The sequence below is a fragment of the Balaenoptera ricei genome, chromosome 12 (assembly GCF_028023285.1).
Source record: "Balaenoptera ricei isolate mBalRic1 chromosome 12, mBalRic1.hap2, whole genome shotgun sequence".
In the NCBI taxonomy this organism is placed as follows: domain Eukaryota; kingdom Metazoa; phylum Chordata; class Mammalia; order Artiodactyla; family Balaenopteridae; genus Balaenoptera; species Balaenoptera ricei.
Window position 1 is genome coordinate 87,161,686 of NC_082650.1, and position 23,307 is coordinate 87,184,992.

The 23,307-nt window shown below is 40.2% G+C and overlaps 1 protein-coding gene across 2 annotated transcripts in view; it reads right to left on the reverse strand.

Moving 5' to 3' along the window:
* The window catches only part of SDHAF4 (succinate dehydrogenase complex assembly factor 4), a 37,724-nt gene extending 19,278 nt beyond the window's left edge, over positions 1-18,446 (reverse strand). For both annotated transcript variants that reach the window (XM_059941818.1, XM_059941817.1), the window contains exons 1-2: positions 18,336-18,446; positions 190-339 (exon numbers count right to left, since the gene is read on the reverse strand). In XM_059941818.1, the coding sequence (XP_059797801.1) occupies positions 190-339; positions 18,336-18,399 (214 nt within the window). In that variant the 5' untranslated portion in view covers positions 18,400-18,446. The remainder of the gene's footprint in view (positions 1-189; positions 340-18,335) is intronic.
* Between the last annotated feature and the right edge of the window lie 4,861 nt (positions 18,447-23,307).

A 23,307-nucleotide genomic window follows, 5' to 3' on the forward strand; every position in this document is an offset into this window, starting at 1 on the left:
TCGGAACAGAACTTGTTTATATATAGTGGACTTACTGTATGGTAATTTTATTCATTGTTGAAATATTCTTTATTACTGTCAATGAAGAATTATAAACAATAACATGCTTCCTTCCTTTCATTTGCTTCTCAATGACTGAAACACTTTCTTTGAGACCAAAAATTAAGAGAGGAGCTTTACTCTACTCACTTGTCAGTGGTTCTTTCTCTAAATTGGAGTCTTCTGGTGCATCAAAACGACCTTCTGGTAACTTTGGCTTCTTAAGGGGTTGTTTGACGGGTTCGGATTTTTCTCCTTGAGAACTTATTTTCCTCAAAGAATGACACAGAATGGGTGATCCTAGCAGAGTGAAGACAGTGAAAAAATAGGAGCTGTTCATTTATTCTACTTCAAAATGTAATACTTTTATTTACTTGTGTTAAGCTTACACATTCACATTTATCAAAATTAAAAAGTTCAGAAGGACAAAGTGACAACCCTTCCCTCTGCCCCTATCTTTCAGACGGCCAGTTCCCTTCCTTGGAGGCAACCAATGCTATCAGTTTGAAAAGAAGAGCTTTGAAATGAATTAGTTAACCATTATCAAAATTGCAAAAACAGATATAAAACACGGATTCCTGGGACTTCCCTGGTGGCGCAGTTGTTAAGAATCCGCCTGCTAATGCAGGGGACACAAGTTCAAGACCTGGTCCAGGAAGATCCCACATGCCACGGAACTAAGCCCGTGTGCCACAACTACTAAGCCTGCACTCTACAGACCACGCACCACAACTACTGAAGCCTGCGGGCCTAGAGCCTGTGCTCCGCAACAAGAGAAGCCACCATGATGAGAAGCCCGTGCACCGTAACAAAGAGTAGCCCCCGCTCGCCGCAACAAGAGAAAGCCTGCACACAGCAACGAAGACTCAACGAGGCCAAAAGTAAATAAAATAAATTTATTTTTTAAAATTTAAATAAATAAATTAAATTAAATTAAATACGGATTCCTGTCTGAAGCAATGCCAAAAATACCAGGAATCAGATCATTAAGAGTAACTCAGTAGTAGGAACTTTTCAATGACAATATTTAGTATTTAAATCTCTATAAGTCACAAGGCACTGTATTTAGTATTTTTATATTTAAATCCTAATCATGGCCCTCTTTTTCTGCCAATTAAACATCTTAAAATGTGTTGGGCACCTGCAATGTATAAATGATCTCACTTTCTAGGTTACAATGAGAAAGGTAAGCTTTCAGTATTATGAAAGTTATCCAACCCTTGTTGAGATAATGTTCAATAAGGGCAAAACCACTCTGAAAAATGACCTCAGGGTTGGGGTCTTCAACTTCCTGAAGGAATGGCTTTAGAGGTAGACAGAGGTACGTACCAGTTCTGGTCACACCACTGTGGCAGGCACAGTAATGGCCCCCAAAGAGGGTGAGAACCTAATATCTGGAAACTATGTGCAGGCTAGGTCACATGGTGAAGGAGAATTAGGTAAGAGATGGAACTGAGGTTGCTGATCAGATGACCTTGAACTAGGTAGACTGTCCTGGATTATCTGGGTGGGTCCACTGTCATCACAGGGGTCCTTCAAAGGGGAAGAGAGAACTGGAAGAGAGAACCAGAGAGGTGGCAGTGAGAGACAGACTTGATGATGTTGCTGGCTCTAAAGATGGAGGAAAGGGCCACCAAGTCCAGGAACTTGGGCAGCCTCTGGAAGTTGGAAAAGGGAGGAAACAGATTCTCCCTTAGAGTACCCAGAAGAAACACAACCCTAACACCTTGGTTTCAGCACAAAGAGACCCATTTCAGACTTCTCACCTCCAGAACTGTAAGGATTTTTAAGCCACTAAGTTTGTGGTAATTTGTTACACCAGCAATAAGAAACTAAAACAAATACGTACTAGTTGTTTGACCTTTGTCAAGTTATTTACCCTTTCTAAATCCATTTCTTCCCCTCTAAATTGAATATAACAGTATCTATCTCATGAGGTTACTAAATAGATTAAACAGGACAATTCATGCAAAGCACTTAGCATAGTGACAGACTGTATCTATTATTATTATTATAGAATTATCTGGAAGCTCCTGATAGCATTACATGTAGTTAGAATTTTCTTTCACTACATGTATTTTATTCATATTCCAACAATGACTACATCACCCTAACCCCCCGCTTTAAAAAATTATATATATATACACACACATGCACATACACACATGCAAATATATATGTACAAGTATTTGTTTGTATGTATATATGTCTCTGTGTATATATATACACCCTCCACAGCCAATTTGGAATTTACATAAGACTTGTTTGTAAGATTACATAAAGTTAACATTACATACAAACTGCATTAACAATTTCAAAATAGTACATCAGGCTGTTAATCTGCATGTCCACTGCATATATCTCCGTGTCTGGCAACATTGCTGATTGTCTGAATGTCCAATTGTAATGCAAATTAGTCTTTGGCCAACAAAATTCAAGGATTAAGAAAATAAATATACAACTGAATGTATTAATAAAGCTACAACGACTTACAGAATTAATATAGACTTCTCCCATCTAAATACTCACTTACATAAAATACTTCACATTTATGATACTAATTGGCTGAGAAGAATCTGTGAATCAATAAAAATTTCTATACATATTAAAATAAAAACACTTACCTAAAGTTTTAATGTATTTATTGAGTTAGACTACAGACCATTTTGTCTCCAAACTTCCACTACAATATTTAAGGGCATATTTTACTTTTAATTATGTCCTCATAATAATACTTAGTTAAGCATTTGCTAAAAATCAAAAGAGAAAAACCTGCAACAATAACATCTTGTAAGGCGGCATTTATTTTTATTAAGAAACTATATGGGGGCTTCCCTGGTGGCGCAGTGGTTAAGAATCCGCCTGCAAATGCTGGGGGCATGGGTTTGAGCACAGGATCAGGAAGATCCCACATGCTGTGGAGCAACTAAGCCCGTGAACCACAGCTACTAAGCCTGTGGTCTAGAGCCCACGAGCCAAAACTACTGAGCCCGTGCTCTAGAACCCGTGAGCCACAACTACTGAGCCCGCATGCCTCAACTACTGAAGCCCGAATGCCTAGAGCCCGTGCTCTGCAACAAAAGAAGCCACCGCAATGAGAAGCCCGTGCACCGCAAGGAAGAGCAGCCTCCGCTCGCAGCAACTAGAGAAAGCTGTGCGTGCAGCAACGAAGACCCAACACAGCCAAAAGTAAAAATAAATAAATTTATTAAAAAAAAAAATTATATGGGTAACAGAAATATGAGTTTCTGATTGTACTAATATATTTCATATAATAATCTGTTCTTGGTTTTTGTGGTTGACTATTTAGAAAAATATTATATTGAAAATGTTGGTGAATATAAACCATGCACAACTGAAAGACATTCTCGGTCCCAAATCACAGGGTTTGTATCAGTCATTTGCTATCCGAAATACAGGATTCTGTAGACGTTGACAATATTATATCCCAATTTAGCAACTTCAGCCAGCCTCCACAATAGGAACTTCTATCCATCATATGGTGTCCAACTTTCTATCCATCAACAAATCTATTAGCAATTTGTAAAGTGTTAAAGGTTGTTTGCTAAGTCATGACAGTTTAGTAATAATACAGATATACAGAAAGGAGAATTTAACAAATATATTCTAAATGTGGACAGATTTTACATCTACTGTGGCTAGTGAGTAGTTTCTGCATTTGGTTACTAATTAAATCTATTTTACTGTACTTTAAATAACTTACTTTGGGGCTTCCCTGGTGGCGCAGTGGTTGAGAATCTGCCTGCCGATGCAGGGGACACGGGTTTGAGCCCTGGTCTGGGAAGATCCCACATGCCGCGGAGCAACTAGGCCCGTGAGCCACAACTACTGAGCCTGCACGTCTGGAGCCTGTGCTCCACAACAAGAGAGGCCACGATAGTGAGAGGCCCGCGCACCGCGATGAAGAGTGGCCCCCACTTGCTGCAACTGGAGAAAACCCTCGCACAGAAACGAAGACCCAACACAGCCAAAAATAATAAATAAATAAATAAATAACTTACTTTGAAGCCTAAAATTCAGCAAATATTTAATAGATACCAGTAGCCATTGCTACTGTGCACTCAGCCTTGACTCAACACAATTAAATTCGTAATTCTTCTTTTAGGTTTGGCTGTTTTAGCAAGTTAAAAAAAAAAAAAAATCCCTGTATTGGAAACTTGAAATGATATTCAGTGTAAAAAGTAACCTGGGTATGTTTCAAATCTGTAGAAATTTGTAAGCATTTATGAAAAATCAGGAAAATGGCACAAAATCCCTGGCTGTCAATTATAATGTAGATAAAATCTGACGCTAAAAATTTTGCTTCTTAACTGATGCAGATATATGAACTGTAAATAAGAAAAGTAATTTTATGTTTTAGCTGCTTCCTGTGTGTCAGGCACTGTGCTAGGGGCTGAAAATATGTCAGCTTATTTAAACCTCACAATAAACTGATGAGATGTGTATAACTGTATTTTACAGTAATTCTGTTCAGTATGAACACGGTCATTTTTGGAAAAGTGACATTAGGCAGACTGGGTAAAGACTGCTAAGTGCCGCCAGCAGCCACTTTCCCTTCTCCCACTGAGTTCCAGGACGCCCACTCCCGCCTGGCTTGTGATCAGGCTGAGCACCAGGCCACTCGCTGAGATCACATTTCCCAGCCTTCCCTGCCGCCACGAAGCCACGTGTCCAAGTTGGCCAGTGGGCTGCGGCTACAAATGACGTGCGCAAATTTTAGGTCGCCTCAATTCTGCAACAAACCAACTGCCCTAGATTTCTTTTTCCATTCCCTCAGGTTGTAATGCGGACATGGCAGTGACCCAGCTGTAACCTTGTGGATGAGGACAAAACCCAGGGCCAAGTGATACTTAAAATATTTAACAACTTGTATGATATAGACACTGCTCAATTATAATATATGTCCAACCAATCAGAACTGACACAGGCTGTAAATAACTAGTAAAACACTACTAGCATGTATGGGTTGACTATTGGTGCTGCTTTACAGATGGTGAAGTAACAAGATGAAAAGATCCTGATTCCTGTCCCATCGGCAGGGCTGTCAGAGCAGCTAGGCCCTCCCCTTAAGTAATACAATGGAGGAGTAGAAAACGCAAACTAAAGGCACTAGAGTCACACTTGGGTCCCAGTGCCAGCCATACCACTTAATAGCAATATGATGCAAAGAAGGTTTCTGTATCTCACTGAGTCTGTTTTCCAATCTGAAAAATGGGGATATATCTCCTACCTTGTAGGGTAGTTCAGAGAAATGAAGCAATGCGTATGTCTTCATGTGCACACATTGAGTGTATTAATAACGTGAGCCTAACTGTGGGACACAGAAGTCAATGTGCACAAGGGTTTTGAGTAAAGAACAGAAACGTGAATGTACCCTGGGGAAAGAAAGAAGAGTATAAGTTTGAGAAACTGGTCCCTCAGTCTGGCTTTGGGCAGTTCTGAAGGAACTTTATCTACATAAAGAAGGGTAAGAAGGAAAAGCCAAAAGACCAGTTTTCTCAAGGGACTCTGAGACCATGGAACCATAAACAGAACTATTTTTGTAGTTAGGTAAGCGTGTGTCAAAATGCAGAGGAAAAGAATTTCCCTCATTTCTGCACAGTGCAAGATCAGATGGGATGCTGCGCTCCTTTTGAGAAACAGGGAAATGCACCATAAAGCCCATGTCTTCTTTTTCAAGGGGTGGTTTGGCCTTATCCAGAGCCTATTCAGAACTGTGTTTACAAGTACATTATAGGCAAGAAGATGACATTCTAAAAGAACTAATATAAGCAAAGGAAAAAGAGTGAATCACCACTAAAAAATAAAAAACAACTTTTCAAAACTTCTGTTGTGGCAATTTGATAGAGATGTCAAAACCCTATAGCCCTAAAACATCTAAAAAGGTAAAAAAAATATATACAAAACACTTCTAAATCAGAGGAAGAACCTTTAAGGAAGTAAATAATGATAAACTGTCAAAGCAGTCCTGTAAGATAAACAAACACTTAAGCTGCTACATAACCTGTGTCTTTCTCCCCTAGAACTTACACTACAGAGCTCTCAGGACAGCAGGGAGAGCACTGTCTTATGAGTCTGAGCAAAACAAAAAGCCTATTAGAGGCCATAACTCAGGGAGGCTCACACACTGAACAAAGAGTGATTTGAAAGATTTTTAAATGTGCACATAAACCACCTGGGGAATATCTTGTTAAAGTGCAGATTCTGAGTAGGTCTGGTAGGACCTGAGATTCTGCATTTTAACAAGCTACAAGGTGATGCTCGAGTTGCTGATCCAAAGAGCAAGGAACTAGAAGACAACATCTAGTCAACAAAGAGAACAGTTAAAGAAGAAAAAGTGTCCATCTCAACCTTCATTCTGACTGGAGATGTAAAAAAGAAAGACCCTTCTGATATTTTGAAGCCACTAGTTGACCACACCTGTGTTTATGCCTGATTACTCACTATCCACATGGTCCAAAGACACATGGGAGCATCTCACTATAAAGTAGATCCAAGTCTAAAGTTGAAGTGCTGTCAGACACACGGCAAAAGCAGAAGCAAATCCTCTGAGGACAAATACTCTCTCAACCCATGTATTATGGAAGTCTCTCAGAGAGAATCCCAGTAAAACATTCAAGGAAACAAGCTATCATAAGCAAGATCATAAAGATCTATATACTGAAATAACTGAAATCAGAAATAACCACTTAATGTGTTTAAGGAAATAATAAAGGAGCCAAACAGAAAAAGGAGTAAGAGACTGTGAACACTGACTAGGTCAACATTAAAAAAACACACAAAAAAATTTAGAAAGATAACAATTTAAATTTAAAGCTCAATAAAAGGGCTAAATAGCAGAATACATACAGTTGAGAAGAGAATCTGTGACCTGGAATAAAGTTCTAAAGAAATTATACCTGAAAAAGCATAGAGACAAAGAGATGAAAATAATAAAAAAGATGTCAAAATATTTGGAGGATAAAATGAGATCTAACAAATGTTTTTTTAACCATAGTTCCAGAAGGAGATAATGGAAAGACCAGGAGATGTCCAACAGACAGGAATCTTCAGATGTAGAAAGCACAGAGAATTGCAAGTAAAAAAAAAAAAAAAAAAAAAACAGAGAAGCAAGAAGAACTACAATTCCGCATCCTGTGGAAGGAAAACCACATAACAGAAGACAGACAAAATGAAAAGGCAGAAGACTTTGTACGAGATGAAGGAACAAGATAAAACCCCAGGAAAACAGCTAAATGAAGGGGAGATAGGTAACCTTCCAAAAAAAGAATTCAGAATAATGATAGTGAAGATGAACCAGGACCTCGGAAAAACAATGGAGGCAAAGATCGAGAAGATGCGAGAAATGTTTAACAAAAACCTAGAAGAATTAAAGAACAAACAAACAGAGATGAACAATACAATAACTGAAATGAAAAATACACTAGAAGGCATCAATAGCAGAATAACTGAGGCAGAAAAACGGATAAGTGACCTGGAAGACAGAATGGTGGAATTCACTGCCACGGAACAGAATAAAGAAAAAAGAATGAAAAGAAATGAAGACAGCCTAAGAGACCTCTGGGACAATATTAAATGCAACAACATTTGCATTATAGGGGTCCCAGAAGGAGAACAGAGAGAGAAAGGACCCAAGAAAATACCTGAAGAGATTATAGTCAAAAACTTCTCTAACATGGGAAAGGAAATAGCCACCCAAGTCCAGGAAGCACAGAGAGTCCCAGACGTGATAAACCCAAGGAGAAACATGCTGAGACACACAGTACTCAAATTGACAAAAATTAAAGACAAAGAAAAATTACTGAAAGCAAAAGGGAAAAACGACAAATAACATACAAGGGAGTTCCCATAAGGTTAACAGCTGATTTCTCAGCAGAAAGTCTACAAGCCAGAAGGCAGTGGCATGATATATTTAAAGTGATGAAAGGGAAGAACCTACAATCAAGATTACTCTACCCGGCAAGGATCTCATTCAGATTCTACGGAGAAATAAAAAGCTTTACAGACAAGCAAAAGCTAAAAGAATTCAGCACCACCAAACCAGCTCTACAACAAATGCTAAACGAATTTCTCTAAGTGGGAAACACAAAAGAAAAGGACCTACAAAAACAAACCCATAACAATTAAGAAAATGCTAATAGGAACATACATATCGATAATTACCTTAAACATGAATGGATTAAATGCTCCAAACAAAAACACAGGCTTGCTGAATGGATATAAAAACAAGACCCACATATACGCTGTCTACAAGAGACCCACTTCAGATCTAGGGACACATACAGACTGAAAGTGAGGGGATGGAAAAAGATATTCCATGCAAATGGAAATGGAGTAGCTATACTCATATCAGATAAAATAGACTTTAAAATAAAGAATGTTACAAGAGACAAGGAAGGACACTACATAATGATCAAGGGATCAATCCAAGAAGATACAAAAATTATAAATATACATGCACACAACACAGAACCACCTCAATACATAAGGCAACTGCTAACAGCTCTAAAAGAGGAAATCGACAGTAACACAATAATAGTGGGGGACTTTAACACCTCACCTACACCAATGGACAGATCATCCAGAATGAAAATAAATAAGGAAACACAAACTTTAAATGACACAATACCAGATATAGATTTAATTGATATTTATAGGACATTCCATCCAAAAACAGCAGATTACACTTTCTTCTAAAGTGCGCACGGAACATTCTCCAGGATAGATCACATCTTGGGTCACAAATCAAGCCTCGGTAAATTTAAGAAAATTGAAATTATGTGAAGCATCTTTTCCGACCACAACGCTATGAGATTAGAAATCAATTACAGGGAAAAACACATAAAAAACACAAACACATGGAGGCTAAACAAATATGTTATTAAATAACCAAGAAATCACTAAAGAAATCAAAGAGGAAATCAAAAAATACCTAGAGACAAATGACAACGAAAACACGATGATCCAAAACCTATGGGGTGCAGCAAAAGCAGTTCTAAGAGGGAAGTTTACAGCAATACAAGCCTACCTCAGGAAACAAGAAACATCTCAAATAAACAATCTAACCTTACAACTAAAGGAACTAGAGAAAGAAGAAGAAACAAAACCCAAAGTTAGTAGAAGGAAAGAAATCATAAAGATCAGAGCAGAAATAAATGAAACAGAAGTAAAGAAAACAACAACAAAGATCAATAAAACTAAAAGCTGGTTCCTTGAGAAGATAAACAAAATTAATAAACCTTTAGACACACTCATCAAGAAAAAAGGGAGAGGACTCAAATCAATAAAATTAGAAATGAAAAAGGAGAAGTTACAACAGACACCGCAGAAATACAAAGCATGCTAAGAGACTATACTACAAGCAACTCTATGCCAATTAAATGGACAACCTGGAAGAAATGGACAAATTCTTAGAAACGTATAACCTTCCAAGACTGAACCAGGAAGAAATACAAAATATGAACAGACCAATCACAAGTAATGAAATTGAAACTGTGATTAAAAATCTTCCAACAAACAAAAGTCCAGGACCAGATGGCTTCACAGGTGAATTCTATCAAACATTTAGAGACGAGCTAACACCCAACCTTCTCAAACTCTTCCAAACAATTGCAGAGGAAGGAACACTCCCAAACTCATTCTATGAGGCCACCATCACCCTTATACCAAAAGCAGACAAAGATACTACTAAAAAAGAAAATTACAGACCAATATCACAGATGAATATAGATGCAAAAATCCTAAACAAAATACTAGCAAACAGAATCCAACAACACATTAAAAGGATCATACACCATGATCAAGTGGGATTTATCCCAGGGATACAAGGATTCTTCAATATATACGAATCAATCAATGTGATATACCGTATTAACAAATTGAGAATAAAAACCATATGATCATCTCAATAAATGCAGAAAAACCTTTTGAAAAAATTCAACACCTACTTATGATAAAAAACCCTCCAAAAAGTGGGCATAGAGGGAATCTACCTCAACATAATAAAAGCCATATACGACAAACCCACAGCAAATAACATTCTCAATGGTGAAAAACTGAAAGCATTTCCTCTAAGATCAGGAACAAGACAAGGATTTCCATTCTCGCCACTAATATTCAACATAGTTTTGGAAGTCCTAGCCACGGCAATCAGAGAAGAAAAAGAAATAAAAGGAATACAAACTGGAAAAGAAGAAGTAAAACTGTCACTGTTTACAGATGACATGATACTATACATAGAGAATCCTAAAGATGTCACCAGAAAACTACTAGAGCTAATCAATGAATTTGGTAAAGCTGCAGGATACAAATTTAATGCATAGAAATCTCTTGCATTCCTATACACCAAGAACGAAAGATCAGAAAGAGAAATTAAGGAAACAATCCCAATCACCACTGCAACAAAAAGAATAAAATACCTAGGAATAAACCTACCTAAGGAGGTAAAAGACCTGTACTCAGAAAACTATAAGACACTGATGAAAGAAATCAAAGTTGACACAGATGGAGAGATACGCCATGTTCTTGGATTGAAAGAATCAATATTGTGAAAATGACTATACTACCCAAGCAATCTACAGATTCAATGCAATCCCTATCAAATTACCAGTGGCATTTTTTACAGAACTGGAACCAAAAATCTTAAAATTTGTATGGAGACACAAAAGACCCCAATAGCCAAAGCAGTCTTGAGGGAAAAAAACTGGAGCTGGAGGAATCAGACTTCCTGACTTCAGACTATACTACAAAGCTACAGTAATCAAGACAATATAGTACTAGCACAAAAACAGAAATATAGATCAATGGAACAGGATAGAAAGCCCAGAGATAAACCTACGCACCTATGGTCAACTAATCTATGACAAAGGGGGCAAGGATATACAATGGAGAAAAGACAGTCTCTTCAATAGTGGTGCTGGGAAAATTGGACAGCCAAATGTAAAGGCATGAAATTAGAACACTCCCCAATACCATACACAAAAATAAACTCAAAATGGATTAAAGACCTAAATGTAAGGTGAGACACTATAAAACTCTTAGAATGGAAGAAAATATTTGCAAATGAATCAACGGACAAAGGATTAATCTCCAAAATATATAAACAGCTCAGGCAGCTCAATATTAAAGAAACAAACAACCCAATCAAAAAATGGGCACAAGACCTAAATAGACATTTCTCCAAAGAAGACATACAGACGGCCACGAAGCACATGAAAAGATGCTCAACATCACTAATTATTAGAGAAATGCAAATCAAAACTACAATGAGATATCACTGCACACCAGTTAGAATGGGCATCATCAGAAAATCTACAAACAACAAATGCTGGAGAGGGTGTGGAGAAAAGGGAACCCTCTTGCACTGTTGGTGGGAATGTAAATTGATACAGCCACTATGGAGAACAGTATGGAGGTTCCTTAAAAAACTAAAAATAGAATTACCATATGACTCAGCAATCCCACTACTGGGCATATACCCAGAGAAAACCATAATTCAAAAAGACACATGCACCCCAATGTTCACTGCAGCACTATTTACAATAGCCAGGTCATGGAAGCAACCTATATGCCCATCGACAGACAAATGGAGAAAGAAGCTGTGGTATATATATAGAATGGAATATTACTCAGGCATAAAAGGGAATGAAATTGGGTGATTTGTAGAGACGTGGATGGATCTAGAGACTGTCATACAGAGTGAAGTAAGTCGGAAAGAAAAAAACAAATATCGTACATTAACGCATATATGTGGAACCTAGAAAAATAGTACAGATGAACCGGTTTGCAGGGCAGAAATAGAGACACAGATGTAGAGAACAAACGTATGGACACCAAGGGGGGAAAGTGGCGGGGGTGGTGGTGGTGGTGGGATGAATTGGGAGATTGGGATTGACATATATACACTAATACGTATAAAATAGATAACTAATAAGAACCTGCTGTATAAAAAATAAATAAAATTATATTAAAAAGAAAAACAAAAAAACACGTGGACACAAAGTAAAATGAAGAACCCAATATTAAAGGAAGATCTAAAAAAGCAGTCAGATAAAAGACATATTACTAGTAAAGGAGCAAAAATTAGACAGATGACTTCCCAATAGCTATAATGAAAGCCAGAAGAGATAGAGCTGTGAGAAAATGATGCAGCGATTGAAACCACCTTTCAAGAACAAGAGAGAAATAAAACAAACCATATTTTCAGATTAAAAATAAAATATATATTTTAAAAAAACCACAGAACTTTATCACAAGACTGTCACCAAAGGGAACTTCTAAACAATGTACTTTAAGAAACTGATCCAAGGAATTCCCTGGTGGCGCAGTGGTTGAGAATCCACCTGCCAATGCAGGGGACACAGGTTTGAGCTCCGGTCTGGGAAGATCCCACATGCCGCAGAGCAACTAAGCCTGTGCGCCACAACTACTGAGCCTGCGCTCTAGAGCCCATGCGCCTAGAGCCCGTGCTCTGCAACAAGAGACGCCACCGCAATGAGAAGTCTGGGCACCACAATGAAGAGAAGCCCCCGCTTGATGCAACAAGAGGAAGCCCGCACGCAGCAACGAAGACCCAACACAGCCAAAAATAAATAAATAAATAAATAAATAAATTTTAAAAGTTGTTAAAAGAGTAAATCCTAAGAGTTCTCATCGCAAAGAAAATAAATTTATAAAAAGAAACTGATCAAAAAGTAAAGTGTGAGATAAAATAGACGATAAAAGTTTTACATGTTGACTGTACAAAAGTTTAATAGCAATATTGATTTGTGTTACTACACAATTCCACCCTAACATACACACAAGAAAACACACACACACACACACACACACACACACACACACACACACACACATACACACACACACCCTTAAAAGGCTGAATAACAGAGGTGGAGGGTGAGTGAATTGAAAGCATTTTTAAGCTTTGTACTGTTTAGGAGGAGAATAAAGATATTAATTAACTTTCGACTTCCTTAAGCATGCATTTAGATTTCAAGGGTAACCAATAAAAAGCAGTGTGTATCTTCCAAAGCAGTGTGTGTCTTCATTTTTTCCCTTTTTTTTTCCAGCAGAAGAAAAAAATGAAAAAAGCAAACACTGAATTCAAAGTATGACAAATAGAAGGTGCGAAAAATAAAGATGGTAGAAATAAAGCCAATTTTATCAGTAACTATAATTGTAAATGGATTGAACTCTCCAGTTAAAAGGTATGCTGTCCGACTTCAAAATAAAAACTCACCAAAATATAGCCATATGCTGTTTATATGAAGAGAACCATTACCATGGTTCAAAAAAAAAAAGGAGCAATGTTATGGACGGAAGGTTTGTGCCCAACACCCCCCCCCACAAATTCACATGCTGAAATTCTAACCCCTGATGTGGTGATATTAGGAGGTGGGGCCTTTGGAAGGCAAGTAGATCATGAGGGTGGAGCTCTCATGGTGGATTAGTGCCCTTATAAGAAAGGCTATGAGAGCTTGCAGGGGCCGTCTGCTCTCTGCCACATGAGGCTACAAGAAGAAGACAGCCATCTGCGAACCAGAAAGCAGGCTCATGCCAGAGACCAGATGTGCTGGCACCTTGATCTTGGACTTTCCAGCCTCCAGATCTGTGAAAAACAAATGTTTGATGTTTAAGCTGCCCAGTCTATGGTACTTTGTTATTGCAGCCTGAGCTAAGACATGTGAGATGCACCATTTCCACATCTTCTGAAAAAAAGGGGAACCCACAGAAAATGGAAAGAAAATAACAACAATAAGAGAAAAAATAATAACATAAATAAAAGACATAAAACTAAGAGGATCAACAAAACCAAAAGTTGGTTCTCTTAAAAGACTAAAACTACTGTGAAGTCTTTGGTAAAGCTAATATGAAAATGACAACAACAAAAACAAAAACACCCAAAAAAACCAAGAGAAGGCAAAATAAATAATAGGAGTAAAAGAGGAGTACATAGCTACATAGAACAAAAGTTTTTTCAAAACCCCAAACCAGGAACTTTATGCCTATATATTTAAAGTATACAAAATGAACAATTTTCTCAAAAAATTTAACTTATCAAAACTGACTTAAGAAGAGAAAATCTGATAAATACCACAATAATCATCACAAAAATAACCAATAATTTAAAATCTTCCCCAAAGAAAAGGGCAGGTCTAGACAGTTTTGCATGCAAATTGTAGCAAACACTCAAGGAATGGAATATTTCAATCTTAAAAAAAAAAAATCTAATATAGAAGAGAAAAGGATGAGAAAACTCTTGAATTCAGTAAGAGGCTAGAATAACTTTAATTTCAAAACCAGAAAAGGAAATTGCAAGACAGGAAAATTACAGGCCAACTTCTAAACAAAATATTAGCATACCAAACCCAACATTATATTAATAATATAATCAACCTGATCAATTTGAATATTTTCTAGAAATGCAAGAGTGATCCAGCACTAGAAAAATTTATAATTCACCAACCCACCATATTAAAGGAGAAAAGTGAATTAACAAACAAGATGAAGAAAAATGAATTAGTAAATTTCAAGATTTATTCTGTCTTAAAAAACAGACAACTACATAAACAAAAAAAACCCCAAATCCTTCTAGAAATGGCAAGGGACTTCGTTAACCTAATAAAGGGCACATCTACAGCTAATATTACAGGATGAAATATGAACATATTCCCTTTACAATTATGAACAAGTATGCCTATCACCACTTCTAGTCAACATGGTACTGGAAATCTGAGCAAGGACAGAAAAACAAGAGAAAAGAAAAAGATATAAAGATTGGAAAGGCAGAACTAGACTTTCATTATTTGCCGGCAATATTTGTGTGTACCTAGCACCGGCCCCACCAAAATCTGCAAATAAGTTATTTAAATTAATAAAGTAATTTAGCCAGGTTACTGGACACAAAATCAATAAATAAGTCAACTGTGTTTCTATACATAAGCAGCAATCAGAAAATGATAATCTTAAAAAATATCGAGCAGTTGTAACCAAATCCCAACACGAACTTTTTTTTTTTAAAGAATTTTATATGGAAAGCAGATATCCAAGAATAGCCAAGACACTTCTGAAAAACAAGATGAAAGGACTTACCCTACTAAATATCAAGAGTTGTTACAAAGGTATGGTTATTAAGATAGGTGTTACATCACAGGAACAGACAAATAGATCAATGGAACTGAAAAGAGAGCCAATAAATAAACCCGTGTGCATATGCATATGTAAACTTGATTTATGACAGTTGCGTTACATCAAGGGGGAAAGGTCCAATATATGGACCTGGGACAACTGGTTATTGACATGGGAAGAAAGTGAAATTGGTTTCCTGCCTCACACCATACATGAAAATCAATTCCTGGTAGAATAAAGGCTTAAATATAAAAAGCCAAACTATAGACCTTTGAGGGGAAAATACAGAAGAATATCTCTATGACCTTAGGGTAGGGAAGGCTTTAAGAAAGACCACAAAGCACAGACAATAAACAAAAGGATCACGACAAGATTATAATAAAATTATGAATATCTGTTTATCAAAAGACACCTTTCCTTTGAATCTGTGTGACTGTACAATCAGATCCATTAATTTATTCTGTCTACTGCTGAAGATAATTTTTTAAAAAAAGACACCATAAGAGTAACAAAAGCAGCCCACAAACTGAGCTTGAGCTTGTATGGCTGTTAGCATAAGTGAGGCCATCTTGGGCCCATATAGGCTTTCTGCTGACCCTACCCAGGACTGTACTGCGAAGTAAATCACTCTCTGTTGTCAAGGGCTTAGCAGTTAATCGACATTGTTTAGTAATCATTCGGATCAGGTGGCCTCTATACTCTGTTAGTCCCCAAACAGTGAGGAAAATCTTCGCTGACATATTCCGGGCACACACAAGACCAGTTACCCACTCATAAATCTTAGGAACGCACTTCCTGTTTCCAAGCACATACCTCCATAGTCTAGGTCAACTATAAAACTGTCCCAATGGCCCCCTTAGCGGTTTGGAGTGCGGCTGTTAATTCTTCCTGATGGTTGTCTGCCTGCTCTCAGCCTTTACAGGTAAGTTACCCTATGATAAACTGATTCACCAATTGTATGAACCTGCTTGCCGTGTTTTTCAGTCTCAAGATGCCTTCTCAGCTCAGTAAGCACTTTTCATTCCCTCCGCCCTCAAACAGAGCTATTTGCCATTTACATAAGTAAAAAAAGGTATAGTGGTCAAATACATGTAAAGAATATAAATAAGAAAGACTGATGAACTCATAAAAGTGCTAACAAAAGATCAAGATGAAAAAAAAAAAATTAATTACATGGGACTGAGTGAACTGATGAGGATGAGTATAATTTTTGTGACTTTCTGTCTGAATTTAAAAAAAAAAAAAAAATTCCACAAGGACTCAGAGGCAAAGAATATACAAATCAATTTTCACTGCAAAGTAAAGGAGCTGTTACAGTGGAGGATTACTGGACTGAATGTCAATACTATGACATAGTATGAGTGTGTTTCATGTTTGGTAATTGCAATCATTGTTGCTTTTGTTGTGGTCATCCATGTACAATGCTTGGTGTCAGTCGATTTATCTCTTGTAAAAATAAAATACAGTGTGTGTGTGTGTGAAAAAAAAAAAAAAAAAAAAAAAGTATTTCCAAAAAAAAAAAAAAAAAAAAAAAAAAAAAGAATATAAATAAGAAAGACAAACAACCCAATAAGAAAATGAAGAGATACTTCATCAAAAAAAGCGAAAAACTTTCGAAAAGATGTTTAACTTCTCTAATCAGAGAAATGCAAAATCGTAATGAAATACCATTTCAACACCCTATAGGCAGACAAAAATTAAATTTTCTGATGCTATCCAATGTTGGCAAGTACGTGGAGCAACAGGAACTCTAATACTGCTGGTAGAAGTATAAATTGCCGGTAGGAATGGAAAATGCCTTTACAGCGTGGCATCATATTGTAAAAGTGAACAGGCCTATGCCACGTATTCCAGGAATTCAACCCCTTGTGCAAGTACACCTACAATGTACACAAGATGTGTAGCAGTCAATCCTGGTGCTTCTAGAGTTACACAACGTCCACTGAGAAGGGGAAAGGAAAAACGTATGATACACTCTCACAACTGAATGAATAATTAATTACAGCATCACATACCAACATGGATGAAATCTCAAACCTGTTAGCTGAAAAAAGCAAGTAAAATAAATACAAATGGCATGAAGCCCTTTCTATAAAGATCAAAAGCTTGCAGTTACACTACTGCATCAGGAAGCAGGTAGCAGGTAGCCGCTTGGCAATGGAAATATTCTATTTCTTAAACTGGAGAATGGATTCATAAACGTTGGCTTTGCTTCATAACTCACGTGTGCTATGTAAATTTTTGGTATGAAACACTTCATTCTTAAGCTTTGAACATTGGTGAAAAAGGGATATTGAATGAACACACAACGGAGCTTTACACAGTTATTACCTCGAGGTTTGGATAGTATGGGACTTTTACTTTATACATTATTCATTTCTGGATCATCTAAAATTTTTACAACTAACAGGTAGTCTGGGGAGAGATGATTACAGAAAGGAAAACAAACTTTATAGGAATCTAGGGCCCATCAGGAGGAGGGGCGGAATTGTCTTCAATTTAACACAATTTCTCCAGGATGTCCTAAATTAAAACTAGGCTTAGCATACTCTGTGGGTTAAGGCTGTAATATTTTAAGAAAATTTTCCAGCAAAAATGGGTTTTACAAAAGATTGGTTTTTACTGAAAGCATGCATACTTTCCCAGGCACAATTCCTGGTTTCACCTAATTTTTATTATACTTATTTGCCTTCGGCCCACTTTTCCAAAATTCTGCACTTTTCCACTTTTAGTACTGTAGACTGGCAGAGATCCTTTTCGCTGTAAATAAACGAAATAAGCAAATGGTGACTCCACTGCCGCAGGGCCCGCTTTTCCACACTCTCCACGCGCACCACATGCCGCGCGCCCTGAGAACCCCCCAGGACCCAGGACGCCCGCCCCGCTTCGTGGCCATCGCGGTGGCCGCCGGGAAGCGGGCGTCCGGCCAGCGGGGCCCAGCGACTGTCCAGCTCCGGTCCCGCCCTGAGCTCGGGCAGGAAGGACCTGCCGGGGACGAGCGCGGTGGCCGAGCCGGACACGAAGGCTCCCCAGGCCCGGGGTCCCCGAGCCCGCGACACGCCGCTGCCCCGCAGGACGCGTTTCGCCCGGCACCCGGGCCTTCGCGACCCCGCCCGCGACCTCGGCCCCAGGGCCGGGCGCCTTACTTGCCGCTCTCCACGATGTGGCCGGTATGTGACCCAGCAACGAGGCGAAGCCCAGCACGACCATGACGCCAACTCCGCCGGCGTCCGCAACAGCCGCGTCTTCCCGGCACGCTCCGCGGGAGGGGCGTGGAGGGGCGGGGGCCTCCGCGGGTGGGCGGTGCCTGCGTGGGGCCGGGGGCGGGGCCTCCGCGCGGCGGGCGGGGCCTCCGTAGCGCTCCCGCACCTGGCTGTCCGCAGGAAAAAGTGGAGCGGCTCGGCCTTCTCATGAAGAACAACCCAAACTACCCTGAACCTCGTGTTGATGAAAACCTCCAATCATGGCTGAAGTTGGATGAGGGAATGCTTCCGTTTGTTCCTCTCAATCTGAGGCGAAGGTCTCTTGGAAGCTCGCTGTTCCAGTCCACAAATAGCGGGCACCTTCCACTCTTCTGCCTGTGCAATAGGCTTCTTTCCCCTCAGTTCTCCGTCTTATTTTTTTACATTGCTGCTTGTTCAGGGAACTCTGACCCACTGACCGGGTGGCCTGGAAGATGAGGTTTGGGTGCAGCGCAGAACAGAGGGATCTCATCTGGTCCCGCTGCTGGGAAGGAGCGCTGCGCGTCCGCCCTCCGGTTCCAGCGGCTCTGCCGTGCTCGGAGCACGTGTGGCCGGTCAGGAGGCTTCATGGGACCTGTGGAAAGTCTGCGCAGAATCACAGTGGAGTCCTTCGGGTTTTTGTTTTTTTGTTTTTTTTTTTCTTCCTTCATTCCTTCCTTTCTTTCTTTTTTAGGAAAGTTCTTGGCCAGCTCTCGGGCCCTGGTGATGTCTGACCGAGAAATATCAGGTGGCTATACAATTTGGGTTTCTCATCACGAACCGGAGTCATCTGGTCCCCCTCGATAAGGACTCCTTTCACCAAGAGGCAGTGGTATATTCGGAACGCGGCCAGAGCCAAAACCCAAGCAGTTTTCATTAGCAGGTAGCTCGGTAGCTTACACACACACTTTTCACCCTTAGTTCATATCTACAGCTTAGTGATGAGTTCCTTGTGACCAGCTGACAGAGGAAAAAATTCAAAGCTGGATTACAGAGGGCTTTGCTCGATATACTGACCAGCTGGCAAATGACTGCTTTGGCATTTTGAGCTGCATTTAACAGAGGCCCTCGAGGAACAGCAGAGAATAAAAAGATCCTCCCAGAGGGCAGAACTTTATCGTATACTCTTTGCCTGGAAGGAGATATAGCTTGAGATGAAGATCTACATCAGTTCATGGGCACTGAAATCAAGTGGTCAGGGACTGGGAAAATGTAACGATTTTGGAATAGGTTTGTTTTGGAATTAGGACCTCTCCAAATGACCCCAAAGCATGAGAACATTTGGGTCCCATTGAGTGCTCAAAAGAAGGCTCCCATGGCAAAAGGGCTCTTAATCAGAACAAGATTACTGCACGTTATCTACTGCTGTCTAACATATTATACAAACATTTTGGGGCTTAAAACAATCAACATCTATTCTCTCGCAGTTTTTGTGCATCCGAAATCCAGGATCCAGGGTGCCTCTGGCTCTAGGTGTTAAATGAGGTTGCAGTCAAGCAGTGAGCCGGGGCTCCTGTCTCGCATGGAGGCTTGACTAGGGGAAGATCAGCTTCCGAGCTCACGCACATGAATATTGGCAGGATTTAGTTCCCTGTGGCTTTTGGACTGAAGGCCTCCCTCAGTTCCATGCTGCGTGGGCTTCTCCAAAGGTCATTTCACAACATGGCAGCTGGGTGTCCACGGAATGAACAAGCAGGAGAACAAGGGAGACTGCTCGAGATGGAAGCCACCGTCCTTCTGTAATCTAACCTCAGAGGCGACAGCCCATCACTTTTGCTGAACTGTGTCATTAGAAGTGAATGAATTAGCAGATCCAGCCCACCTCAACGGGAGGGGGTTACACCAGGGGTGAATGCCAGCAGGTGGGGATCACTGAAGGGCGTTTTAGAGGCTGCTGACCACCGTGACCATTCTGCAGGCATCGCTTAGCCTCCTCCCCTGTCCCCAGCTGTGCTTGCTCAGTGCCCCCCCCTAACAAGGGAGCCACGGTGGCATGGAGACATGCATGTGTTAATACAGTTTCCCCACTGCCAAGACTGATGGGCTAGCACCACTACTTGCAGTGACCAACCCGATCGATCCCTGATACAATATGGAATAGCCTGGTGGCAGCTTTGCTTACAAGGGACTCTACTATAATGAAGGAGATAGCAATTTGTTCTATAGGAATAGACAATTATTCTGGGCTTGGATGGCTTTCCCTGACTTATGCTTCTTTTAACGCTTCGCCTGTGGACTCACTGAACACCTTATATTCCATACACTTTATGTATCATCCCATACAACATTGTTTCCTGTGGATACAGATGCCTGTGGGATAAGCCAGTCTCATCACGTATCCCATCAGATCAGAAGCAGCTGGTCTTGTAGGACAGCCCTGTTAAAGGTTTACTCTTGGAACTAGGTTTGGGATGCTGTCCTAAAGGATTTGGCATACGCTCCAAATGAGTTAACAGTGTTCAGTGATAGCTCTTCTGTTGACAGAATAACAGGCTCCAAAGAACAGCAGAGGGATTGACATCTTGTTGTGACGTCTCACGCCCTGCCCGTGTATTTTGCTTTCCATTATGGAGAGAAACAGTCTGCCATGGGTCCCATGCAGATTATTGCTGAGTATCGCGACTGCAACTCATTGCCTGATCCTGGGCAGTGTCTGTAGCTGGTCACATGGGCATCTAAGTAGGTCAAGGCAACCACAGCATTGCTACCATTTAACTGCTGCCCTCCTGGGGGAAAGGACTGGCTTGCGTGCTGCTTGTTCAAAAATGGCTTGGCCCTTGGCTCTGGATTCTTCTCCTGGAATGCAATCCAAACTGCTTGGCCCTGGTCCTGCATCGCGTGTACACGCCTCACTTGGCCCTCGGCATCAGCGTGGGAAATGAGGCTCTAGGAGCTGGTGTGAACGTGCTGACAGCTTGGCCACGACTTTGCTGTAATAAGGTCCCCTGTCTCCATGCGTCCATGAAACCGCAGCAAGACTGCAAGCGAGACAAGTAGATGCAATCTCAGACCCTGCGCTGCTCGCCATCCGTCTGCACGATTCCCGCTTCTGCTGGTATGCTAATTGTTGTACCCAGAGTGGGGTATAAGGGGATAGATAGTGTTTTCTCTGAATTGGAAGTTGGGATTGCCTCCTGGCCATTTGGAGCTCATGCCCCTAGGTAAGGAGTTAGAAAAAGTGGTTAAGGTGCTAGCTGTGGCGATGGGCCCTGATGACCACAGGGGGAAAAGGGAGGGGGGAGAGGACTCTGTCTAGAACTTGGGGGACCTCATCTCCTGGAATAACCTCTCACACCATGTTGAACTGTAAACATTAAGCAAAGACTATTGCAACCATATAGAGGCAAGGCCACCCAAGCCTCAGATCCTTGGGTCACCCAAAAGGTAAAGAAATCTGATTGGCTGAGGCGCTGGTTGAGCACAAAGAAAACAGGGAATAAGTGGCACTGGTGACAGGTCATAGCCATCTACCTTAATGGCCAGTGGCAGAACTCAGGGCTCTATTTACCACAGTTTCGTTTTGGTTTGAAATCAGAGAGCTTCGGGACATAAAACACGCTGCTCCCTACACCCTACCCTGGAGATTCTGCTTCAGTTGGTCTGTCCTGGGGCCCTGAAGTTCATCAAGGAAACTTGCAAAGCACTGCTCTAGCTGTAGTTTCTTCCTCACTGGCTCATGCGTGTGCTTACGTAGTTAATAATTTCTTTTCTCTCCTGGTATATTGGCGGGGCGGGTGATGAAGTCACAGTTTTGTCTGTGGGCTGCACACCACTGAGGCAAGATCATTACAAAACCAGACGAGAAATGGACATAACACTGAAATCCTGGACTTGAAACTGGATGGGGGATAATAGCAGTATGTCAGGACGAAGCATTTAAAAAATGTGTGAATATGGTTATTTGTGACGTTGGAAAGCCAAAGAGATGGACTGTATTAGACCTCTGATGTGTTTTTCTATTTGGTGCTCAGTCATCAAACCCATTCCACAGGTTTAGTGAATTCTGGCAGGAGAAACAGTCCCATCTTCTGCTGGGGAAGCTGACGAAGTCCGATATACTCACTGTCTTGGGTGCCTGACAGCCTGGGTGCTGGCACGAGACTAAGCCCGTCAGTCGTATGATCTCACCAGACTCTGAATCTGGAATGAGTGATGCAAGTAAGAGGATGTCTGGGATCCAGTTTTCAGAGGCATCCCTGCTGGCAGAAACATACACGAACCTCCAGCTCCCCTGGAGTTGGAACTTGCCTATAATTTTGGTCATAGTCTAGCTTCCTCGGTTTCTACCAGTTTTCCAAGAGTGGGTCTCCAGCCTCTCCGTCAATTCTGTGAGCTACCTATATTCTTCCAATAAATTCTTTTTCTGCTTAAGTTAATCCCAATGGTTTTTGTTGTCTGCAACCCAGAATTCTTAATGGTATACACTTCAGTGAGATTTATTCTCTAAGAGTCAGTTACGATCATTGCCCCTCTCCCTCAGAATCCCACCCCACCCCTGCACTCTGAATTTGGAGGTGAATAGCATATGACAGTTTCCCTGGTAAATCAGAAGTTAAATCTGTTGGACTTGAAACCATAATCACCGATGTGCTTTTAAAACTATTAAAACAACCAACAACCAATCAACCTACTATGATCATAAGAGCAGTCTTCCCTTAAAAAGAATGATATGATTATGAATAAGAATGAATACTTTGATAAATCTGAAAGATTATTCAAACTTAGAATAAGTTGAACTTCTTTTTTTAGTTAAAAAAAAGAAATAAAAAGAAATAAAAGAAAAAAAGTATTGTATTTCAAACTCAGGACCAAGGAATGTGAAGATGAAAAATGTGTATAGCAAGAATAAAAATATACCTCTAGTATTCTGAAAATAAGCAAGTGTTTTAGCTGTTCC